This window comes from Mobula birostris, chromosome 11 (assembly GCF_030028105.1).
Source record: "Mobula birostris isolate sMobBir1 chromosome 11, sMobBir1.hap1, whole genome shotgun sequence".
Lineage (NCBI taxonomy): Eukaryota > Metazoa > Chordata > Chondrichthyes > Myliobatiformes > Myliobatidae > Mobula > Mobula birostris.
Window position 1 is genome coordinate 22232165 of NC_092380.1, and position 21408 is coordinate 22253572.

Below are 21408 nucleotides of genomic sequence, written 5' to 3' on the forward strand. Positions count from 1 at the left end.
TGAACGCAGCAGGCCAGGCAGCATCTCTAGGAAGAGGTACAGTCGACGTTTCGGGCCGAGACCCTTCGTCAGGACTGCTGCGTTCACCAGCAACTTTGATGTGTGTTGCTTGAATTTCCAGCATCTGCAGAATTCCTCATGGTTGCAGACAAGAGGTTGGACGAGTATCATTTTCTAAAATATAGTGTCTAAGTTCAGGGAGGAAAATGTTAAACAAAGCTAAGGGAAGGAACAAAAATGAATGAATTTGTCTGTGCCAAAGCAGTGCATTGACTCTCAGCACTCTGGGATAAAAAGAGGAAGAGGGTCAGAGCTCTCACTGCCAGTTTTCCGAAGGAATCCATGTGGAAACATGCCAAGTCTGTCAAATATAAGGCAGGATTGAGTTTAGTCCTCATTCCTTCCAGTGTAACATTGTCACTGAACACTCCTCTGTCCAACCAACTTCAGATTCTTCACTGCTGGCCTTTCTTCCACAAGGTCAGAAGTGGGGATGTCTGCTAATCAGGTTACTCAGGTTGGAGGAGCAACACTTTAAATTCTCTTACTAGCGCTTCTTTCACTTAGTCCTGATGAAGGGTCTCGGCCCGAGATGTCGACTGTACCTCTTCCTAGAGATGCTGCCTGGCCTGCTGTGTTCACCGGCAACTTTTATGTGTGTTACCTTAAATTCTGTCTTGGTAGCCTCCAACTTGATGGCATGAACATCAATTTGTCTAACACCTGGTAATTTCTCCCCCCCCCCACCCCCCTCCCCCCATTTTGGCTCCGTTCTCACCTGCCCATCGCCTCCCTCTGGTACCCTCCTCCTTCCCTTTCTTCCATGGTCCACTCTATTCCCCTGTCAGAATCCTCCTTCAACCCTTTACCTTTTCTGCCTACCGCTTCCCAGCATCTTACTTCAGATCCCCCCACCTCCCATCTTCCCTCTCACCTGGTCTCACCTATCACCTGCCACCTTTTATTCCTCCCTCTCTTCCTACCTTTTTATTCTGGCTTCTGTTGACTTCCTTTCTCGTGCTGATGAAGGATCTCAGCCCAAAATGTTGACTATTTATTTCCCTGAAATGACTGTGTTTATGTTGCTAATCCAGTTAAGTATTTGGTTGGTGGACACACCCCCACCCCCAGGATGGTGATAGTGAGGTGCATACCAATTGCAATTTTATTGAATAGTCAAATTATGTGTTTTAGACTTTCTCTTGTTATGTGTGCAAGTATATTGTTTAAATATTAAGGAGATTTCCTCTCCCATTATGGGAGAAGGCAGGAGAATGGGATTGAGAGGGATAATAAATCAGCCATGATCGAATTGTGGAGTAGAGTCAATGGGCTGAATGGCCTTAACTCTACTCCTATGTTTTATGGTTATCAAACAAAACAAAAGCTTAAATCAAGGATAGATAAAAGCTAATTGTGGCAGTTGACCAAAGCATGGTTCACATCTTATAGCAGGAAATAATTAAGGTGGAAAGGTTTGAGTGAAGGGACTCTAGAACTCAGGGTCCAGGTACTCAACTGCTAGTGGAAGCAACATTTTTTCCCCATCTGATGTTTGGTCTGCCAACAACTGAACCTTTTGACCATGCATGTATGCTTTTATGTATTGAGTTGCTACCACATGATTGGTTGATTAAATATTTGTATTAACAGGCAGGTTTACAGATGTACCTAATAAAGTGGCCACTGAGTGCGTATATCACCATATACTATCCTGGGATTCATTTTCTTGCAGGCATACACAATAAATCAAAGAAATGTAATACAATCAATGTAAAACTACACACAAGCAAAGACTGACAAGCAACAGATGTGCAAAAGGAGACAAATTGGGCAAATACAAAAACAAATAAACAACACTGAGAACATGAGTTATCAAGTCCTCGTAAAGTGAGTTCATAGGTTGAGAGCACGGCGTTCACTTTTACCTATCATCTTGTTCATACTGGAAAAAATGGTGCAAGAGAATCCGTACCGTGTGTGTATGGTTATATCTGTGTTTTCTCTCCCCTTCCTCCCACCATCCTTTAATAACACGTTGCATTGTGCGATTGTGCAGAGAGGGATCCATTTCTCCGTGGTCTCCCCTCGTAAGCTGCCTGCCTTGAGAGTGCTTTTTGAAAAAGCAGCCTTGAGTGGTGTCATAGAGACTCAGCTAAAGGACTACAGCCAGGATCCTCGCCATATGATCATGATTCGGGGGATAGTACTTCCAGGTAAGGACCACCACTTCCACTGGCCACCTGTTACGCCGTAAGCTGTGAACCTCCGGGCATCAGCAATACTGAGCAATACAACAATTAACATGTTTCTCAGAAAACATCTCGAAGTGTTGTGTATTCAGTGTCATCAATAACTTGCTGTGCAAATAGCCCCTGGTGGGCAAAGGAAACATTTCAAAGATAACACGTGGATCCCGGATCCAGGTGCCCTCTATAGCCACCAATAGGCATCCCCTTAGAAAAGCATCATACTCGATTCAATTGATCACACTACTACAATTAAAAGGGGCTCAGGGCTTTACTTTTTTCCTTTCTCCATCTTAAAATATTACTTTCCAGTGTCTCTCACAAATGCACCTTGATAGTGAGCATTGGCAGGTTATTCCGTCGCAGAGAATGGCAGCCGCTGCCTCACGCTGACTTCATTAGACACTTCACTTGCATGTGTATTTCTCAGCAGAGGCTGCTGGAGAGTAATGATGATGATACTTCTTCAGACACCCCTTTAAAATGCCTTTGAGTTTATAGAGATAGGTCCTTTGCCTCTCTTGTCCGTGTCGAAGTGTTGTTATTATTTATGTAAAGATACAGCGCGGAACCAGGCCCCTCCAGCCCAAAGAGTCCTACTGACCAGCAGCCCAGCTGTTCAACATGAGCCTAATCACAGGACAGTTTACAATGACCAATTAACCTACTGATCGGCATTTAGACTCTGCGATGAAACCAGAACAGCCTGGAGGAAACCCACGCTGTCACCGGAGAACATACAAACTCCTTACAGACAGCAGCAGAACTGAGCTCCGAGCTCCGTCACTCTGAGCTGTAAGAAGCCATCACTACACAATATGGGCTCTTCAGCCACAAAGTTGTGCCAACCATTTAACCTTGACCCTTCCCTCCTACATACCCCTCCATTTTTCTATCATTCATATGCTTAAGGGTTTCTTGAATGCCCCAGATGTATCTGCCTCTGCCTCCACCCCTGTAGCACATTCCATACACCCACCACTCGAGGTAGGAAATAAATCTACCTCCGACATCTCCTCTATACTTTCTTCCAATCACCTTAAAATTATGGCTCCTCTGGCCGTCCACTTAGACTTCAGTGGTGCAAGAAAGTTTGTGAACCTTGTGAAATTTTCTCTGTTTCTGCATAAATATGACCAAAAATATGATCAGATTTTCATGCAAGTCCTAAAACTAGATAAAGAGAACCCAATTAAATAAATAACATAAAAAACATTATACTTGTCCATTTATTAAGAAAAAATGATTCAGTATTACATGTATTGGTTGGAAAAAGTATGTGAACCTCTGGGGTAATGCCGTCTGCAAAAGCTATTTGGAGTCAGGTGTTCCAATCAATGAGATGAGATTGGAGGTGTGAGTTGTAGAGCTGCCCTCCCAATTTTTTAAAAAAATGACACACAAAGTCAGGTTACTGACAGAGCCTGGTCTTCTACAACTTTGAGGGATCCATGGATTTGCACTCCAAGTTCCCTTTGTCCCTCCACACTGCTCTGAATCTTGCCAGTAACCCTGTATTCTGTCCTGAAGTTCGACCTTCACTTCACACTTTACTGTGTTGAACTCCATCTGCCATTTCTTAGCTCAGCTCTGCATCTTGTCAATGTCCTGTTGTAGCTTACAATAACCTCCTACACTATCCACACCACCACCAACCTTCATGTCATCTGCAAACTTAGTAACCCACCCTTCCATTTCCTCATCCAAGTCATTTACTAAAATCACAAAGAGCAGGGGTCCCAGAATAGATTATCAGGCCACCAACCTCCAGGCAGAAAATGCTCCAGTCTTCATGGCAAATACCATGGAAATATTCATTTAGGACAGCTGGCCCCACGTGTAGAATACCCCTTTGGTCCTTAAGGAGACCCATTCTTTCCCTTTTGCTCCTAATGTTTAGAATAATTAGAGATTCTCTTTAATCTTATTTATTCCTCATGAGACTCACTTGATTGTAGTCAGCGATACCTATAATATGCTTCCTTTTTTTCCCTTGATCAAATCTTCAATAACTTTTGTTATCCAAGTTTTCTTAATTCTGCAAACCATTCCTTTTACCCTACTGAACTTTTACGAACTGTTTTAAAAGAAAAATCCAACTTGTCAGATGTTGTTTTTCCTTCAACCATGTGCTTCTAGTCTGCTTTTGTCGTTCTCTGTTGCTCTTATTGAAACCAGCCTTCCGCCAGTTTAAGACTTCAATTTGAAGACCAAACTTGTACCTTTCTCTGCTTAGACCATAAGACAGGAGCATAAGGCCATTCAGCCCATCTGAGTCTTCACCACTCCAGGGTTGATTTATTAACCCTCTCAACCTCATTGTCCTGCCTTCTCCCTGTAACCTTTGACATGTTTACTCATTAAGAACATAGCAACCTCCACTTTAAATATACCAAATGAAATGGCCCCCACAGCTGTCCATGACAATGAATTCCACAGTTTCAACCACCCCCTGCCTAAAGAAATTCCTCCTCATTTCTATTCTAAACAGACATCCTTCTATTCTGAGGCTGTGCCCTCTGGTCCTAGTCTTCTCCACTATAGGAAACATCCTTTCCATGTCCATTGTATATAAACCTTTCAATATTCAATAGGTTTCAATGAGATTCCCCCCTCATTCTTCTAAACTCCTCCAAATACAAGTCCAATGCCATCAAAAGCTCTTCAAATGTTTGCTGTTTCATTGCAGGATTGTTCTTGTGATTAACTTGAAACTTGCAAAAATATGGCCACTTAAGTTAGACAGACTTTCTGGGGCAAGTATTGTAATATTGTGAGAAAGTGAACGTAGCAGTTCATTGCACACTCATGAACAACTGTGCCATCTCCACCAATAAGTCATTGGAAGTTCGTAACGTGCACTTATTTTAAAAATGGAAGTGTTCTCTTTAGCTAATCATTGGTCCACATTGACTATTTTTTGTGCCCATTCAGGTGGAGGGACAGTAGCAACCAACACGGTGCCACAGAAACCAGTCCCACCGCAGCCACAGTCGTCAGTACAACAGCAGCCAAGTCTATTGTCCAGTCAGTCGCAGGCACCCCAACTGTCGCAATCACAACCACCATCTCAGCCCCAGGCAATCCCTTCCGTCTCACAAGCATATCAGGTAGATGCATGTAGCTGCCTTTTCATCTAACTCACTCAAACTTCTGCTGTTGGCTGGCTGAGACGAATGGCCTTTGCTACCTAATTTGAACTGTGATGCTGACGAGCCCTTTGACTTCTCAAAGTGCAGAGAAAATTTACAAGGATGCTGCTGGGACTTGAAGACCTGAGGTATCGGGAAAGGCTGAATAGAGTAGGACTTTATTCCCTGGAGCGTAAGAGAACGAGGGGAGATTTGATAAAGGTATACAAAGTTATAGGGTAAATGCAAGCATGCTTTTTCCACTGAAGTTTATGTGAGACTAGAACGAGAGGACATGGGTTAAGGATGAAAGATAAAATATTAAGAGGAACCTGAGAGGGTACTTTATTCAGAGGATGATGACAGTGTAGAATGAGCTGCCAACGGAAGTGGTGAATGCAGATTTGATCTCAATATTTGAGAGATTGATAGGGTGGATAATTAGGCATATGGTATGCTTGGATTTATTAGTCAAGGCAATGAGTTCAAAAGTGAGGAAGTTATGTTGCACCTTTATAAAGCTCTAGTTAGGCTGCACTGGATTGTTGCATACAGTTCTGGTTATCCCATTGCAGGAACGATGTGGAGGTTTTGGAGAGGGTGCAGAAGAATTTTACCAGGATGTTGTCTGGATTAGAGGGCATGTCCTATAACAAGTTTGGATAAACTTGGGTTGTTTTCTCTGGAGTGGAGAGGCTGAGGGGAGCTGTGATAGAGGATTATAAGATCGAGGGGGCATAAATAGAATTAGATGGACAATACCCTTTTCCAAGGGTTGCAATATCTAATACCAGAGGGCATGCATTTAAAGTGAGGGAGTGATTTCAAAGGAGGTGTGAAGAGTATGTTTTTTACACAGCTCGGTGGGTGCTTGGAATACGCTGCCTGGGGTGGTGGTGGTAGAGACAGACACGTGAGAATTTTAAGAGATGTTCAGATAGACTCATGAATGTGAGGAAAATGGAATGATATGGACATAGTGTAGGCAGAAGAGATTAGTTTGATTAGCCATTCAATTAACAATTTAATTGGTTTGGCATAACATTGTGGGCCAAAAGGCCCATTCCTGTGCTCTATTGTTCTGTGTTCCATGTTTTGATGCCCTCTGTCTTTCCATTAAGTGTTGCAGAACTACCTTGCATCCTCACTGTTAGTCTCATCCGCTCAGTCCTCTGGAGCTGCCGTTGCATGCTAGGCCGGGCACGTCCCTGTGAGGCCAATTGGCTACCATCACTTGGTTTAGCCCGCCAGTTGAACTGGTGTACCAACTTGTGGCATGAAAACAGCTACTGGAAGCCACAGGTGCCCCAGGATGGATACGACAAGCCCCTTTGCCAGAGGTACTACCCATCACTGGACACCACATACACCCCTGTAATTCCAGGCTGCTGAGGCCTCTGTCGGTCAGAGTTGACCATGGATATTGTGTCCTAGCTGTCTAGATACGCAAGCCTGGGCAGTACGATATGGAGAGCAAGCTGTTGCCCATGTATCAAGCTCCCCCTCTCCACACAGCTTGTGAACCCAAAGGAACGGCAGTTTTGGTACCAATAGAGTCGCAGGAGTTGCCATTGGCATTGAACTCAGTGTAAGACTGTCTTAGGGCAGCGGTCCCCAACCACTGGGCCGCGGACTGGTAGCGGGCCGCAGAGCATGCGCTACCGGTCCGCGAGGAAGCGATATGATTTGGTCAGCTGCACCTTTCCTCATTCCCTGTCACGACCACTGATCAACCATTACGCATGCGAGGTCATGACCTGTGCGTCATCCGTGTCAGGGCGGGAAGGCGATCAACTCCTCGAGCTTGCAAATGACGACGGGCTGAAAAGTATGTTTGACATAACATCTCTGTTGGCATTTTGGATCAAAGTCAAGGCTAAATATCCTGAGATAGCCACGAAAGCACTGAAAACGTTGCTTTCATTTCCAACATTTTTCTGTGAAGCGGAGTTTTCTGCAATGAATGCAACGAAAGCTAAACTGCGGAATAGACTGGACATAAGGAACCCCCTTCGAGTATCGCTGTCTCCCATCACCCCTCGATGGCACCGTGTTGTTGCAGGAAAACAAGCCCAGGGCTTCCACTGATCCAGCGATATTGGTGTGTTGCAATGATTTTATATGTTCATACGGGGAAAATATGTGCTGTGCGTTTAATATCCAAATATTATTTAAAATGTTATGATGCTATTGACTTATAAGTGACCTATATAACCGTATAACAATTACAACACGGAAACAGGCCATCTCGGCCCTTCTAGTCCATGCTGAACGCTACTCTCACCTAGTCCCGCTGACCTGCACTCAGCCCTCCATTCCTTTCCTCTCCATATACCTATCCAATTTTTCTTTAAATGGTCATATCGAACCTGCTTCTGCCACTTCTACTGGAAGTTCGTTCAACACCTCAAACTCCCCTGATAATTGACTTATCATTATATCCATGTGAGGAAAATATGTGCTGTGTGTTTAATATTAAATTCATTAGATAAACCCTTTTAGAAACAAAATTGAGTGTATTACCCACTTATCATCTATATTCCGGTAGTGATTAACACCCACCCCCACGAACAGAATCGCCAAAAAGGATTTGCTTTGGGGGGGGGGGGCGGGGGGGGTGGAAGGAATTGGCAGGTCACGACGCGCATGCGCATTGGTGCCTGCGCAAGGCTTCATGGTCATTGTAGTCTTTTGGGTAAACAACGCATTTGACTGCTACTCTTGTTCGTTGGCAACCCTACCCACCCCCTTCCCCACCCCCCCCGGTCGGCCGGTCCACAAGAATATTGTCAATATTAAACCGGTCCGCAGTGCAAAAAAGGTTGGGAACCCCTGTCTTAGGGACTCCAGCTCCGGATTTTTCCCTCAGGGTTTACTCCTGAAGCCTTCCCCATGAGTGAGTGTAGCTGCAAGGCAGCGGAGGTTTGAAATCAGAGTTTTCCTTCTCCTACATGAGCTGCCAACCACAGCTGATGAGCCCCATCTGCCCAAAGCGACTGGTTTTAAGATGCCCATAACCTGCCTTTGCTCTTTCTCCTGTTAGTCAAAATGGTTCCACCGGTATAGCTAAGCCACACGGAAAGGCCAGGAGCTGCATTTGGTTGTCAGAGGCTATTTGAGGCACACACCATTGGGAGCATTTATTTAATAGGCAGTGGGAGCTCATCCCCATTACCACCTCCAGCTATGACAGCCTTAAGAAACCATAAACAATAGATAATGATACTGTTGTGCAGTATGATTTTTTTCCCCTGGATTTCTTCCCAGTCATTTGAGATCAAAACTATTCATGGGCAAATTATGATGATGTGGCTTTCAGATTTAAATTTAAGTTCAAGTTTGCTGTCATTCAACCGTGTACATGTATGGAGCTAAATGAAACAATGTTTCTCTGGGACCAAGGTGAAAAACGCAGTACATATATCACATACAGCACATAAAATAATATTAGCACGATAACATTAAAATGAAAGTATTCTGTAGATATACAAGTTGATTTAAAATTCATATAAAACATATAGTTAAGTGCACAACAGTGCTACTGGTGCTGTCAAAGGAGGTTTGATTGAGGTATTCAAAGTTGGGTACAGATACGGTAGATGCAAGCAGGCTTTTTCCACTGAGGTTGGGTGGGACTGCAACAAGAGGGCATGGGTTAAGGGTGAAAGGTGAAAACTTTAAGGGGAATATGAGGGGAATCTTCTTCACTCAGAGGATCGTGAGAGTGTGGAATGAGCTGCCAGAACAAGTGGTGCATGGGAGTTTGATTTCAACATTTAAGTAAAGTTTGGGTAGGTACATGGATGGTAGGGGTATGGAGGGCTGTGGTTCTGGTACACATTGATGGGAGTAGGCAGCTTGAAAGGTTTCGGACTAGATGATCGAAGGGCCTGTTTCTGTGCTGTAGTTTTCTGTGATTCTATAAATAATGTGTGTGGGGTGTTCAGAAGTCCCATTGCCCGGGAGAAGAAGCTGTTATCCAGCCCAACAGTCCTTGCCCTGACACTGTGGTACAGTCTGCCTGGTGGTGACGCAACGATTTTTTACCCCTTGCAGACACTAAGGCTGAGGGAGCATTCTGCAGCCAAGGGTGAGAGGTTTGCTTTGAGTGTAACAGCAGAGGTGCTGTCCTAAAGCATTGCAGTGCCCTGGAGGACTTGCCTTTAAACCATAAAACACAGGAGCAGAATTTCACCCTATGCTTTGACGTACATGTGATAAATAAATCTGGTCCTGTTAAAGACCTCCAGAAAACTGTGAGCTGTTTCCTCATTGAAATCATTGTGACTGGATCCCCATGTTGACAAAGTGCTCCTGTAGTAAACTCGTATTGGTTTGCACAATCTTGTATTTTAATGTTTAATTTGTTTACTAAGAATCATTGTGAACCGTGATGCTGCAAATCCATGTCTTATAGAAGAGGGGTTAACTCAGTGGCCACTTATTAGGTACACCTGCTTGTTAATGCAGTTATCTAATCAGCCAATGGTGACAGTAACTGGTCTGCATCCTTTTATGCATTAGGGTTAAGATGTTCAGTTGTTCTTCAGACCAAACATCAGAATGGGGAAGAAATGTGATCTAAATGACTTTGACTGTGAAGTTATTATTGGTGCCAGGTGGGGTGGTTTGAGTATCTCAAAAACTGCTGATCTCCTGGGATTTTCATGCACAACAGTCTGTAGAGTTTACAGAGAAAAACAAAACACATCCAGTGAGCGGTGGCTCTGTAGGCGAAAATGTCTTTTTATGAGAGAGGTCAGAGGAAAATGGCCAGACTGGTTCAAGCTGAGTCAGGTAACCATGCAATAGAACAGTGATGTGCAGAAGAGCATCTCTGAATGCACAGCACATTGAACCTTGAAGTGGATAGGCTACAACAGCAGAGACCACACTGGGTTCCACACTTGTACCTTAAAAAGTGGCCACTGAGTTATGTGAAGTCCTGATAAAGGGTCTCAGTCCAAAATGTCGACTCTTTTCCCTTTCCATAGTTGCTGCCTGACCTGCTCAGTTTATCCATTCTGCATTTGTTACTCTGGATCTGTGTTTATAAATTAGTTTTGGGGTTTTACTACATCAGTGTTAATTGTGGAATCTATCTCTCACTTTTAACTCCTCTCTTGTCTGCAGGGGCCCGCAGCATCAGGCTCCCTTGCTGGTGCTCAGGCTGCAGCTCAGATTGCCTTGGAAACAGCGACCAATCAAGCGAAAGCAGCTGTGGTCCCATCAACCAATCGATGTAAGAGCAAAACGCCGAAAATTCTGTGACTAGATCATAAACTGGGCTGTGTGATTTTGTGCACTCTCCTGTCAGCCCAAGAGCAGGAGAGTAGAACTTCACTTAGCTGGCACGATCGGGATTTGGTGCCGATCTGGCAGATGTTCTGGACTGCTGGATGTTAGGGGCAGCATGGTAACATAGTGGTTAGTGCAATCACTTTACAGCGTAGGCGATCGCTGATTGGAGTTCAATTCTCACCACTGTCTGTATGTTCTCCTGTAACCACGTGGGTGCTCCATTTTCCTCCCACATTCCAATGACGTACAGTCAAATTGTGGGCATGTTATGTTTGCGCTGGAAGTGTGGTGATACAGCACACCTTTGCTGATTTGATTTGACTCAAAATGATACATTTGACTGTTTCAATATACAGGTGACATAAAGCTAATCTTTATCTTAACAATACAGTTCGCCTTTCATCTTGGTTTTTTAGATATTGCACAGTATAGTAAAGTAGTAAATTTCTCACTAAATTTAAGTTTCTAGGGAACAGGGCTCCAATAGGTTTAAAGGGAGTATGGTACTGTTACAATATCTGATGTAAAGTGTAAAATGTTGACTTGATCTAACGGGCACGTTGTAATACGAGCCTGTACCCTGTGATTTGGAGATGCTATTGAGTCTGCATTCAGTGAGGGCATCGCTACCCTGAAATAAGTGGAGGGGGAAAGTTGGGAATCAAGGAAATATCAAGCAATCCTTAATCACTGTTTGGTAACTGGGATGAAATCACAGAGCTGAAGCCATTTGATGGGAAAGGTCGACGTGGCAGAATCAATTGCCGTTTCAGTTTCATAAGTGTCTTTTGAAGGCTTTGTGAAGAGTTAGTACAGTGGTTAGTTAAGTGACAGAGTTTTACTTGGATAGTATTACTTGTACAGCCATGTCTTGCACACTTCAGCCTTAGCCAGGTATGGCCATGGGAGAAGTATTTGAAGCCAGTGTGTATGGAATTTTACTCTAGTTGCCTTTAGAAGAAGAAAATTGTTTTAGGGATACAGTATATTCTTGCTGCTGTGTCACAGGCAAAACAAAGTGTAAAAGCAGATTCACACAAAATGCCGGAGGAACTCAGCAGGCCAGGCAGCGTCTATGGAAAAGTGCAAATGGTCGACATTTCGGGCTGAGACTCTTCAAATTGATGAAGGATCTCGGCCCAAAACATCGACTGTTTGCACTTTCCCACAGATGCTGCCTGGTCTGCTGAGTTCCTCCAGCAGTTTGAACGTGTTGCCTGGATTTCCAGCGCCTGTAGACTTGATCAAGTTTGTAGAAGCGGATTCCCTGCTCACCCGTTGGTTGTCTCTTTGCTGCCCCACAGTTCCTGCAGTCAACCAGATACCCCCTGTGTCGGGTGTCGGAGCGATGTTCAGCCAGGCTACTTCGCAGACATTAGCGTCCACCCCTGTGGCCAGTATGGCCAAAGTCATCCCATCTACAGCGTCCATGATGACTGCGGCAGCAGCACAGTCGAGCCTGGTATCCACGGTCACCACGGGAGTTCCACAGGCTACACAACAGGCCAGCCAGCAGTCCTTGGTGGGTAAAACCATAACACTCTTATTTTTGAATTTGCAAAATATACTTAATTCATAGAGGCAGATTGCAGAGTAAGTTTATTATACAAAGTACATATGTCACCTTATACTGCCTTGAGATTAATTTTTCTCACAGTCATTTACATAAAAATACAGATTTTAAGAAAAACTATAAATAACAAAGACTGACGGACAACGACTATGCAAATAAAAAATGCAAATAAGTAATACTGAGAACTTATGTTGTAGAGTCCTTGAAAGTGAGTCAATAGTTCAAGAGGTACATTTAATGTCAGGGAAATGAATACAATATGCATCCTGAAATTCGTTTTCTTCACAAACATCCACAAAAACAGGGGAGTGCCCCATAAAGTGAATGACAGTTAAATGTTAGAATCCCAAAGCCTCCCCCCCACACACAAGCAGCAGCAAAGCAACGACCTCCCCGCTCCCACCAGCAAAAAAGCATCAGCGCCCTCTACCAAGCACTCAAGTATGCAACAAGCAACAATAGAGGAACAGACTTGCAGTACCTCAAAGATCACTCATTCACCCGGTAATTCGACATGTCACAGACTCTTTCTCTCCCTAATACGGGAAATTGAGGTGTTCCCATTTCACAGCAAGAGGGGAGACATAACAAACAACTCACTGATTTACAATGTTAGAAGACTGTTGTGTCACCTTTCTCGAGCTCTGCGCCCGGAGAGTCGGCCCCCAAAAGGCGCAGCTCCCCTGGCATCTCACCCGCTGCTGCCGATGTTCCGTGTTCTCCCGTGATGCTTCAGTCAGGGGCACGTCTCCAGAGCCACAAAATTCCAGAACCCCGAAGGCATGCTTGTTTTCCAGGCTACATCCTTGGGATATCAGAAAGTAACCAATAGAAGGCAGAGAGTTGGTATAAGTGGGTGTTTCTCTGGTTGACAGTTGGTGGCGAGTGGGGTGCCGCAGGGGTCGATGCTGGGCCCGCAGCTGTTTACCATTTACATTGATGATTTGGAAGAGGGGACTGAGTGTAGCACAGCAAAATTTGCTGATGACACTAAACTAAGTGGAAAAGTAAATTGTACAGGGGATGTGGAGAGTCTGCAGAGGGGTATAGGTAGGTTTAGTGAGTGGGTCTGGCAGATGGAATACAACGTTGGTAAATGCGAGATCATCCACTTTGGAAGGAATAATAGCAGAGCAGATTATTATTTAAATAGTGAAAGATTGCAGCATGCTGTTGTGCAGCAGGAAAGTGAGACTAGAACTCGGGGACATTGCCTCAAGATTCAATGGAGAGGATTTAGGACGGAGATGAGGAGAAACTGTTTTTCTCAGAGAGTGGTGAATGCGTGGAATTCTCTGCCCAGGGAAGTAGTTGAGGCTTCTTCACTAAATATATTTAAGATACAGTTAGAGAGATTTTTACATGAAGAAGAAGAAAGCTCTTAACTCCAAGTGGGGTCATTGGGACGCCGTCATGACGGAGTTTGTTTTAAGCAGGCTTTCTTATTCTTACAAGGCCGAGTTGCTAGCTCGGCGCTCAACCCAGCATGGATGGAAAGTGTGCAAGGGAGCCGGCTGGATTTGAACTCGGGAGCCTTCGCTCCGAAGTCCGGCGCTGATGCCACTACGCCACCAGCCGGCTGAGATTTTTACATAGTAAAGGAATTAAGGGTTATGGGGAAAAGGCGGGTAGATGGAGCTGAGTTTACAGACAGATCAGCCACGATCGTATTGAATGGTGGGGCAGACTCAATGGGCCGGATGGCCTACTCCTGCTCCTATTTCTTATGTTCTTATATTATTTTGGCCTGGATGATGCTGGTCCTAGATGGATGCTGTTTCCTTGTGGCAGCAGTCCTTGTAGACATGGGAGTTAGTGGATGTCTTTACTAATTCTTTATATCATCAAATCAGCATATTACAATACAGCAATGAAGCTTGCATTTCACCCTTAAGCATTATATCTATGAAGTGCTTAAGAGGCTCACGCAGGAGCTTCGGCTGTGGCCCTACTGCGTAGAGCCTTTAAGGTGGTTCCATTGAGCTTCAGTGTGTTCCTCGACCTGTACTCCTGCACCCTGGACTGTACCGGTCAGCGACACTCACTGGCAAATGCTTTCTTAGACCAGAATAGTAACAAGTTCAAAGTAAATTTATTAACATATGTGTCACCATATACAACCTCAGATTCATGTTCTTGCAGGCACACTCAATAAATCCAATAACCATAAGAGAATCAATGCACCAGCTTGAGAGTTCGACCATTGTGCAAAAGACAACAAGTTGTGCAAATGCAAAAAAACAAAAAAGGAGATAATAAATAAATATCAGGAACATGAGATGAAGAGTCTTTGAAAGTGAGGCCTTAGGTTGTGAGAACGGTTCAGTGATGTGGTGAGTGAAATTATCCCCCCAGTTCAAGAGCCTGGTGGTTGAAGCTCTTGAACCTGGTGGTGTGGGACCTGAGGCTCCTGTATCTTCTTCCTAAGGACAGCAACGAGAAGAAAACGTGTCATGGGTGATGAGGTTCACTGACGATGGATGCTGCTTTCCTGTGACAGTGCTTCATATAGACGTGCTCAGTGGTGGAAAGGGCTTTACCGGTGATGGACTAGCACATATCCGCCACTTTTGGTAGGGTTTACCATTCAAGGGCATTGGTGTTTCTACAGACATCCCACCCTGCAGAAACACATTTCAGTGAGGTAGCACCCCCGCCCCCCTGCAACCTCATCTCCCCTCCCGCCCCCGTCGACCTCCAAGGGTGTATGTAATACTTTGTTTCGTGATTTTGTCTAATCTGTAAACCAAGTTGGGTATATGCAGAAAATGTGACATTAAAATATGTACTTATATTATATTATCATGTTTATTCTATTACAACTTTAAGCAAGTCTACAGGGAGTTTGGCCTCATCACGTAGGACATCAATAGCGTAGCTCCTTAGCAGCCAGCCAGCTAGTTTAAATAACGTTAGCTATGCTAATGAACGAATGACACCTGTTAAACTCACCTCAACATGTCTTTTACAGTCTTAACCCACCATGGGCAATAGAAAAGTCAGTGTAGCAAACAGTGCAGCGAGCATCACTGTCATTATTTTTGAGGTCGACTGTAAAGCCCGCCCACAGAGAAAACTGATAGGTCTACTTAGCAGGGGTCCACAATCGTTTTTGCACCGTAGACCGGTTTAATATTGACAATATTCTTGCGGACCGGCTGACCAGGGGCGGAGGTGTTAATCACAACCGGAATATAGGTGGTAAGTCAATCGCATCATAACATTTTAAGTAATGTTTGGATATTAAACACAGAGCGCATATTTTCCCCGTATGAACATATAAAATCATTGCAACACACCAATATCGCTGAATCAGTGGGAGCCCTGGGCTTGTTTTCCTGCAACACGGTCCTATCGAGGGGTGATGGGAGACTGCGATAGTCGAAGGGGATTCCTTATGTCCGGTCTATTCCGCAATTTAGTTTTCGTTGCATTCATTGCAGAAAACTCCGCTTCACAGAGATATGTTGGAAATGGAAGCAACGTTTTCAGTGCTTTCGTGGCTATCCCAGGATATTCAGCCTTGACTTTGATCCAGAATGCCAGCAGAGATGTTATGTCAAACATACTTTTCAGCCCACCGTCATTTGCAAGCTCGAGGAGTTGATCTTTTTCCCGCACTGATATGGATGATTCACTGGGGACATTCACAAATGGGTCACAGACCCATTCCTTTGAATGTCTCGGGTCACTGATGACCTCGCCTGTGTTAAAATTCAACAGTGCGTGACAGAGAATGAGGAAAGGTGCAGCTGACTCATATCGTTTCATATCGCCAAATCATATTGTTTCCTCGCGGCCCGGTGGTTGGGGACCACCCTTAGCACGAAGAGAGACCAATCAGGATGCCTGCTCTCCCTCTTGCAACCAAAAAAATCTATTTCCGGGATATTGTATATAGTTTCCGGGCGCCAAGGAGCCACTATCAATATGCGCAACACACATCAAAGTTGCTGGTGAATGCAGCAGGCCAGGCAGCATCTCTAGGAAGAGGTACAGTCGACTTTTCAGGCCGAGACCCTTCGTCAGGACTAACTGAAGGAAGAGTGAGTAAGGGATTTGAAAGTTGGAGGGGGAGGGGGGGATCCAAAATGATAGGAGAAGACAGGAAGGGGAGGGATAGAGCCAAGAGCTGGACAGGTGATAGGCAAAAGGGGATACGAGAGGATCATGGGACAGGAGGTCCAGGAAGAAAGACGGGGGGGGGGGGTACGACCCAGAGGATGGGCAAGAGGTATATTCAGAGAGACAGAGGGAGAAAAAGGAGAGTGAGAGAAAGAATGTGTGCATAAAAATAAGTAACAGATGGGGTACGAGGGGAAGGTGGGGCCTTAGCGGAAGTTAGAGAAGTCGATGTTCATACCATCAGGTTGGAGGCTACCCAGACGGAATATAAGGTGTTGTTCCTCCAACCTGAGTGTGGCTTCATCTTTACAGTAGAGGAGGCCGTGGATAGACATGTCAGAATGGGAATGGGATGTGGAATTAAAATGTGTGGCCACTGGGAGATCCTGCTTTCTCTGGCGGACAGAGTGTAGATGTTCAGCAAAGCGGTCTCCCAGTCTGCGTCGGGTCTCGCCAATATATAAAAGGCCACATCGGGAGCACCGGACGCAGTATATCACCCCAGTCGACTCACAAGTGAAGTGTTGCCTCACCTGGAAGGACTGTTTGGGGCCCTGAATGGTGGTAAGGGAGGAAGTGTAAGGGCATGTGTAGCACTTGTTCCGCTTACACGGATAAGTGCCAGGAGGGAGATCAGTGGGGAGGGATGGGGGGGACGAATGGACAAGGGAGTTGCGTAGGGAGCGATCCCTGTGGAATGCAGAGAGAGTGGGGGAGGGAAAGATGTGCTTAGTGGTGGGATCCCGTTGGAGGTGGCGGAAGTTACAGAGAATAATATGTTGGACCCGGAGGCTGGTGGGGTGGTAGGTGAGGACCAGGGGAACCCTATTCCTAGTGGGGTGGCAGGAGGATGGAGTGAGAGCAGATGTACGTGAAATGGAGGAGATGCGTTTAAGAGCAGAGTTGATAGTGGAGGAAGGGAAGCCCCTTTCTTTAAAAAAGGAAGACATCTCCCTCGTCCTAGAATGAAAAGCCTCATCCTAAGAGCAGATGCAGCGGAGACGGAGGAATTGCGAGAAGGGGGTGGCGTTTTTGCAAGAGACAGGGTGAGAAGAGGAATAGTCCAGATAGCTGTGAGAGTCAGTAGGCTTATAGTAGGCATCAGTGGATAAGCTGTCTCCAGAGACAGAGACAGAAAGATCTAGAAAGGGGAGGGAGGTGTCGGAAATGGACCAGGTAAACTTGAGGAGAGGGTGAAAGTTGGAGGCAAAGTTAATAAAGTCAACGAGTTTTGCATGCGTGCAGGAAGCAGCGCCAATGCAGTCGTCGATGTAGTGAAGGAAAAGTGGGGGACAGATACCAGAATAGGCACGGAACATAGATTGTTCCACAAACCCAACAAAAAGGCAGGCATAGCTAGGACCCATACGGGTGCCCATAGCTACACCTTTAGTTTGGAGGAAGTGGGAGGAGCCAAAGGAGAAATTATTAAGAGTAAGGACTAATTCCGCTAGACGGAGCAGAGTGGTGGTAGAGGGGAACTGATTAGGTCTGGAATCCAAAAAGAAGCGTAGAGCTTTGAGACCTTCCTGATGGGGGATGGAAGTATATAAGGACTGGACATCCATGGTGAAAATAAAGCGGTCGGGGCCAGGGAACTTAAAATCATCGAAAAGTTTAAGAGCGTGAGAAGTGTCACGAACATAGGTCGGAAGGGATTGAACAAGGGGTGATAAAACTGTGTAGAGGTATGCAGAAACGAGTTCGGTGGGGCAGGAGCAAGCTGAGACAATAGGTCGGCCAGGACAGGCAGGTTTGTGGATCTTGGGTAGGAGGTAGAAACGGGAAGTGCAGGGTGTGGGAACTATAAGGTTGGTAGCAGTGGATGGGAGATCCCCTGAGCGGATAAAGTCGGTGATGGTGTGGGAGACAATGGCCTGGTGCTCCTTAGTGGGGTCACGATCGAGGGGTAAATAAGAGGAGGTATCCGTGAGTTGTCGCTGTGCCTCAGCAAGGTAGAGGTCAGTACGCCAGACTACAACAGCACCCCCCCTTATCGGCGGGTTTAATAATAAGGTTAGGATTAGTGCGGAGGGAGTGGAGAGCAGAGCGTTCCGAAGGAGTGAGGTTGGAATGGGGACAAGGTGCGGTGAAGTCGAGACGGTTGATGTCCCGTCGGCAGTTAGCGATAAAGAGATCCAGAGCAGGCAGAAGACGGAGACGGCGGAAGAAAAGTTCCGCATCATGGCGAACACGGAACTCGCTGAGGTGTGGGCGAACGGGGACAAAGGTGAGGCCCTTACTGAGAACAGAGCGTTCTGCCTCGCCCTTACTGAGAACAGAGCGTTCTGCCTCGCCCTTACTGAGAACAGCGCGTTCTGCCTCAAATGCGGGAGACTCCTGGAACTTCTGGGAGAGGTGGGATGTCTGGTTTCTATACCAGGCTGTGATGCAGCTTGTCAGTATACTCGCCACCACACATCTATAGAAATGGTCAAAGTTTCGGGCAGAACAAAGTGTTCTGTTCACCAGATCGGTACTTGTCTCCCTGGGAACAGCCTTTAGATCTCAGAGTCCTTTATGCAGCTGCCATCTTTTTTGCAGACCATGGCAAAAACACAGTCCACAAAGAAGTGAATGATCATTGCATTTGCACAGGGTTGGGAGTGACAGTTCAGAAGGGATTTGATGGGGAAGGATCCTCACTGCCAGCCAAGCAAGGTTCTGGCGATTCTTTCTACTTGATGGCTTTTATGGTCTTTTTGGAAACATTGTACTTTTATTATTATTATTGAGTTTGTAGACCATACTCATAATAATAATAATAATAATAATAATACTAATACTCAGAGCTTGCATTTACCCCAGCAAATTTCATGGTGGAATCCTTCCTGCCTGTGTAAATTACTAAAATGTTGATCAGAATCAGCTTTATTATCACTGACAATTGTGAAGTATTTTGTTTTCTGGCAGTAAAGTGCAATGCATGAAAAAAATAACTTATAATAAACAAATATAAAACAATACAGCAGTGGTGCAAAAAGAGAATAAAGCAGTGAGTCCCTGCACTCACCCCATCTTCCTCCCACCTCAACAGTGATAAAGTTCCTCTTGTTATCTCCTACTATCAAACATATCTTTGCCTCCTTCCTCCTCTCTGCTTTCTGCACGGATCGCTCCCTCTGTGATTCCCTTGTCTGTTCATCCTTATCAACGCCTATCCCTGCAAGTAGCCAAAGTGCTGCATCTGACCATTCACCTCCTCCCTCAACTCCATTCAGGGTCCCAAGCAGTCCTTCCAGGTGAGGCAGCACTTCACCTGCAAATCTGCTGGGGCGCCTGTTGTGTCTGGCGCTCCCAATGCGGCCTCCTCTACATTGATGAGACCTTTCGTAATTTGGCCAACCGTTTCGTCGAGCACCTTTGCTGCATCTGCCAAAAGTGGAATTTCCTGGTGGCCAAATATTTTAATACCAATTCTCATTCTGGCATGCGGTCCATGGTGTTGTCTTGTGCCACGAGGAGGGCACTCTCAGGGTGGAGGAGTGACACCTTTTATTCCTTTTTGTTTTCTTTTGTAATTTATTTATTTTTTTTTAAATTTTATTTTTATTTGGATAAGGAATTCACAAATATGTACTTTTTTCACACATATAACCTTTTCCATTTTTTTATATGTATAAAACTATAATTATTTATACATTGTTAAGTACACATTGAGATGATATAAAAGGAAATTAGACACTTAAATAGTGTACTGTGGTAATTCTAATCTATTAGGCTAAGTAATGGTATTAGTTGTTAAGAAAAATAGTAATAATAGTTTCCATATAACTCCTCTGGACCATTTCCACTGGTCCAAAATGTTGTATGTAAGCCTATGTAACAACCATTGTAGGTGTTTATATCCTAATTTGTTCATGCTTGCTCCTGCCCGCAGATATAATTATCCAATCCCTATGTACTTATTTACTTAATTTTTTCATTTTTTATCCCTTTCCCAAATCTTTCCCTTTACTTGTGTTAATTCTCTATTTGACACCTTTTATTCCGTCTGCGTAGCCTCCAACCTGGGGACATGAGCATCAAGTTCTCCTGGTTTAAAAAAAAAATTGGTTACTAGGTTAATGAACTGCAAAGGTACTGACTGCAAATACTGGTGGGTGGTTGGTGATTTAGGGTGAAGTTGATGGGGAATGGAATTGATGGGATTACAAAGACCATAAGACATAGGAGCAGAATTAGGCCGTGTGGCACATTGAGTCTGTTCTGCCATTTCATCATGGCTGATTTATAATTCCGCTCAACTCCATTCTCCTGCCTTCTCCCTGTAACCTTTGATGCCCTTAATAATCAAGAACCTATCAACCTCCACTGCAAATACACCCAGTGGCTTGGCCTCTACAGCCATCTGTGGGAATAAATTCCATAGATATACCACCCTCTGGCTAAAGAAATTCCTCCTCATCTCTATTCTAAAGGGACATCCTTCTATTCTGAGACTGTGCCCTCTGGTCTGAGATTTATCATCATTAATGGATTCGAAGGTTCCTGAATGCCCTCCCATGTCATATGAGAACTACTTAAGGGGATGTTAAGACAGCTGACCCGAAAGCTTGACTGGAAAGGTTTTAAGGAGCAATGTAAGAAAAGTTGGGCAGGGAGTTCTTCCCCATTTCCGTCTTGCCAGCAATTACTTCTGTGCGTCTGACTGAGCCCGGTCAAGACTGTGACTGTGCCTGATTTTTTGAATTGATGCTTTTAAGACATGAAGGAAACAAAGTAGGAAGAATTTTGCACCTATAATTAAATAATTAAGATGTTTTCTTGTTTTGGAAACAGACTGTAGGTGTTGGAACAAGCGCTGGAAATGTGTGTGGAGTAACTGTAGCCCCCACACCCGGTTCAGTTGCCAATAAAATCCTAGCGTGGAGCGGGGTCTTGGAGTGGCAGGAGGTAAGACAGAGCCCATCTGGTATTTTGCTTATAGAACTAATTTAAAAGAAAAAGTCTGTATGATCTGAGATATACTTCAAAATATGGCATAAGCCAGAGCAGAATTAGGCCATTCACCCCATTGAGTCTGCTC

General features: G+C 44.8%; 1 protein-coding gene across 5 annotated transcripts in view; it reads left to right on the forward strand.

Moving 5' to 3' along the window:
* Positions 1-21408, forward strand: part of med25 (mediator complex subunit 25) — an 83975-nt gene that overhangs the window by 24290 nt on the left and 38277 nt on the right. For all 5 annotated transcript variants that reach the window (XM_072271898.1, XM_072271900.1, XM_072271899.1 and 2 more), the window contains 5 exons: positions 2060-2216; positions 5184-5359; positions 10514-10622; positions 11986-12203; positions 21162-21275. In XM_072271898.1, the coding sequence (XP_072127999.1) occupies positions 2060-2216; positions 5184-5359; positions 10514-10622; positions 11986-12203; positions 21162-21275 (774 nt within the window). The remainder of the gene's footprint in view (positions 1-2059; positions 2217-5183; positions 5360-10513; positions 10623-11985; positions 12204-21161; positions 21276-21408) is intronic.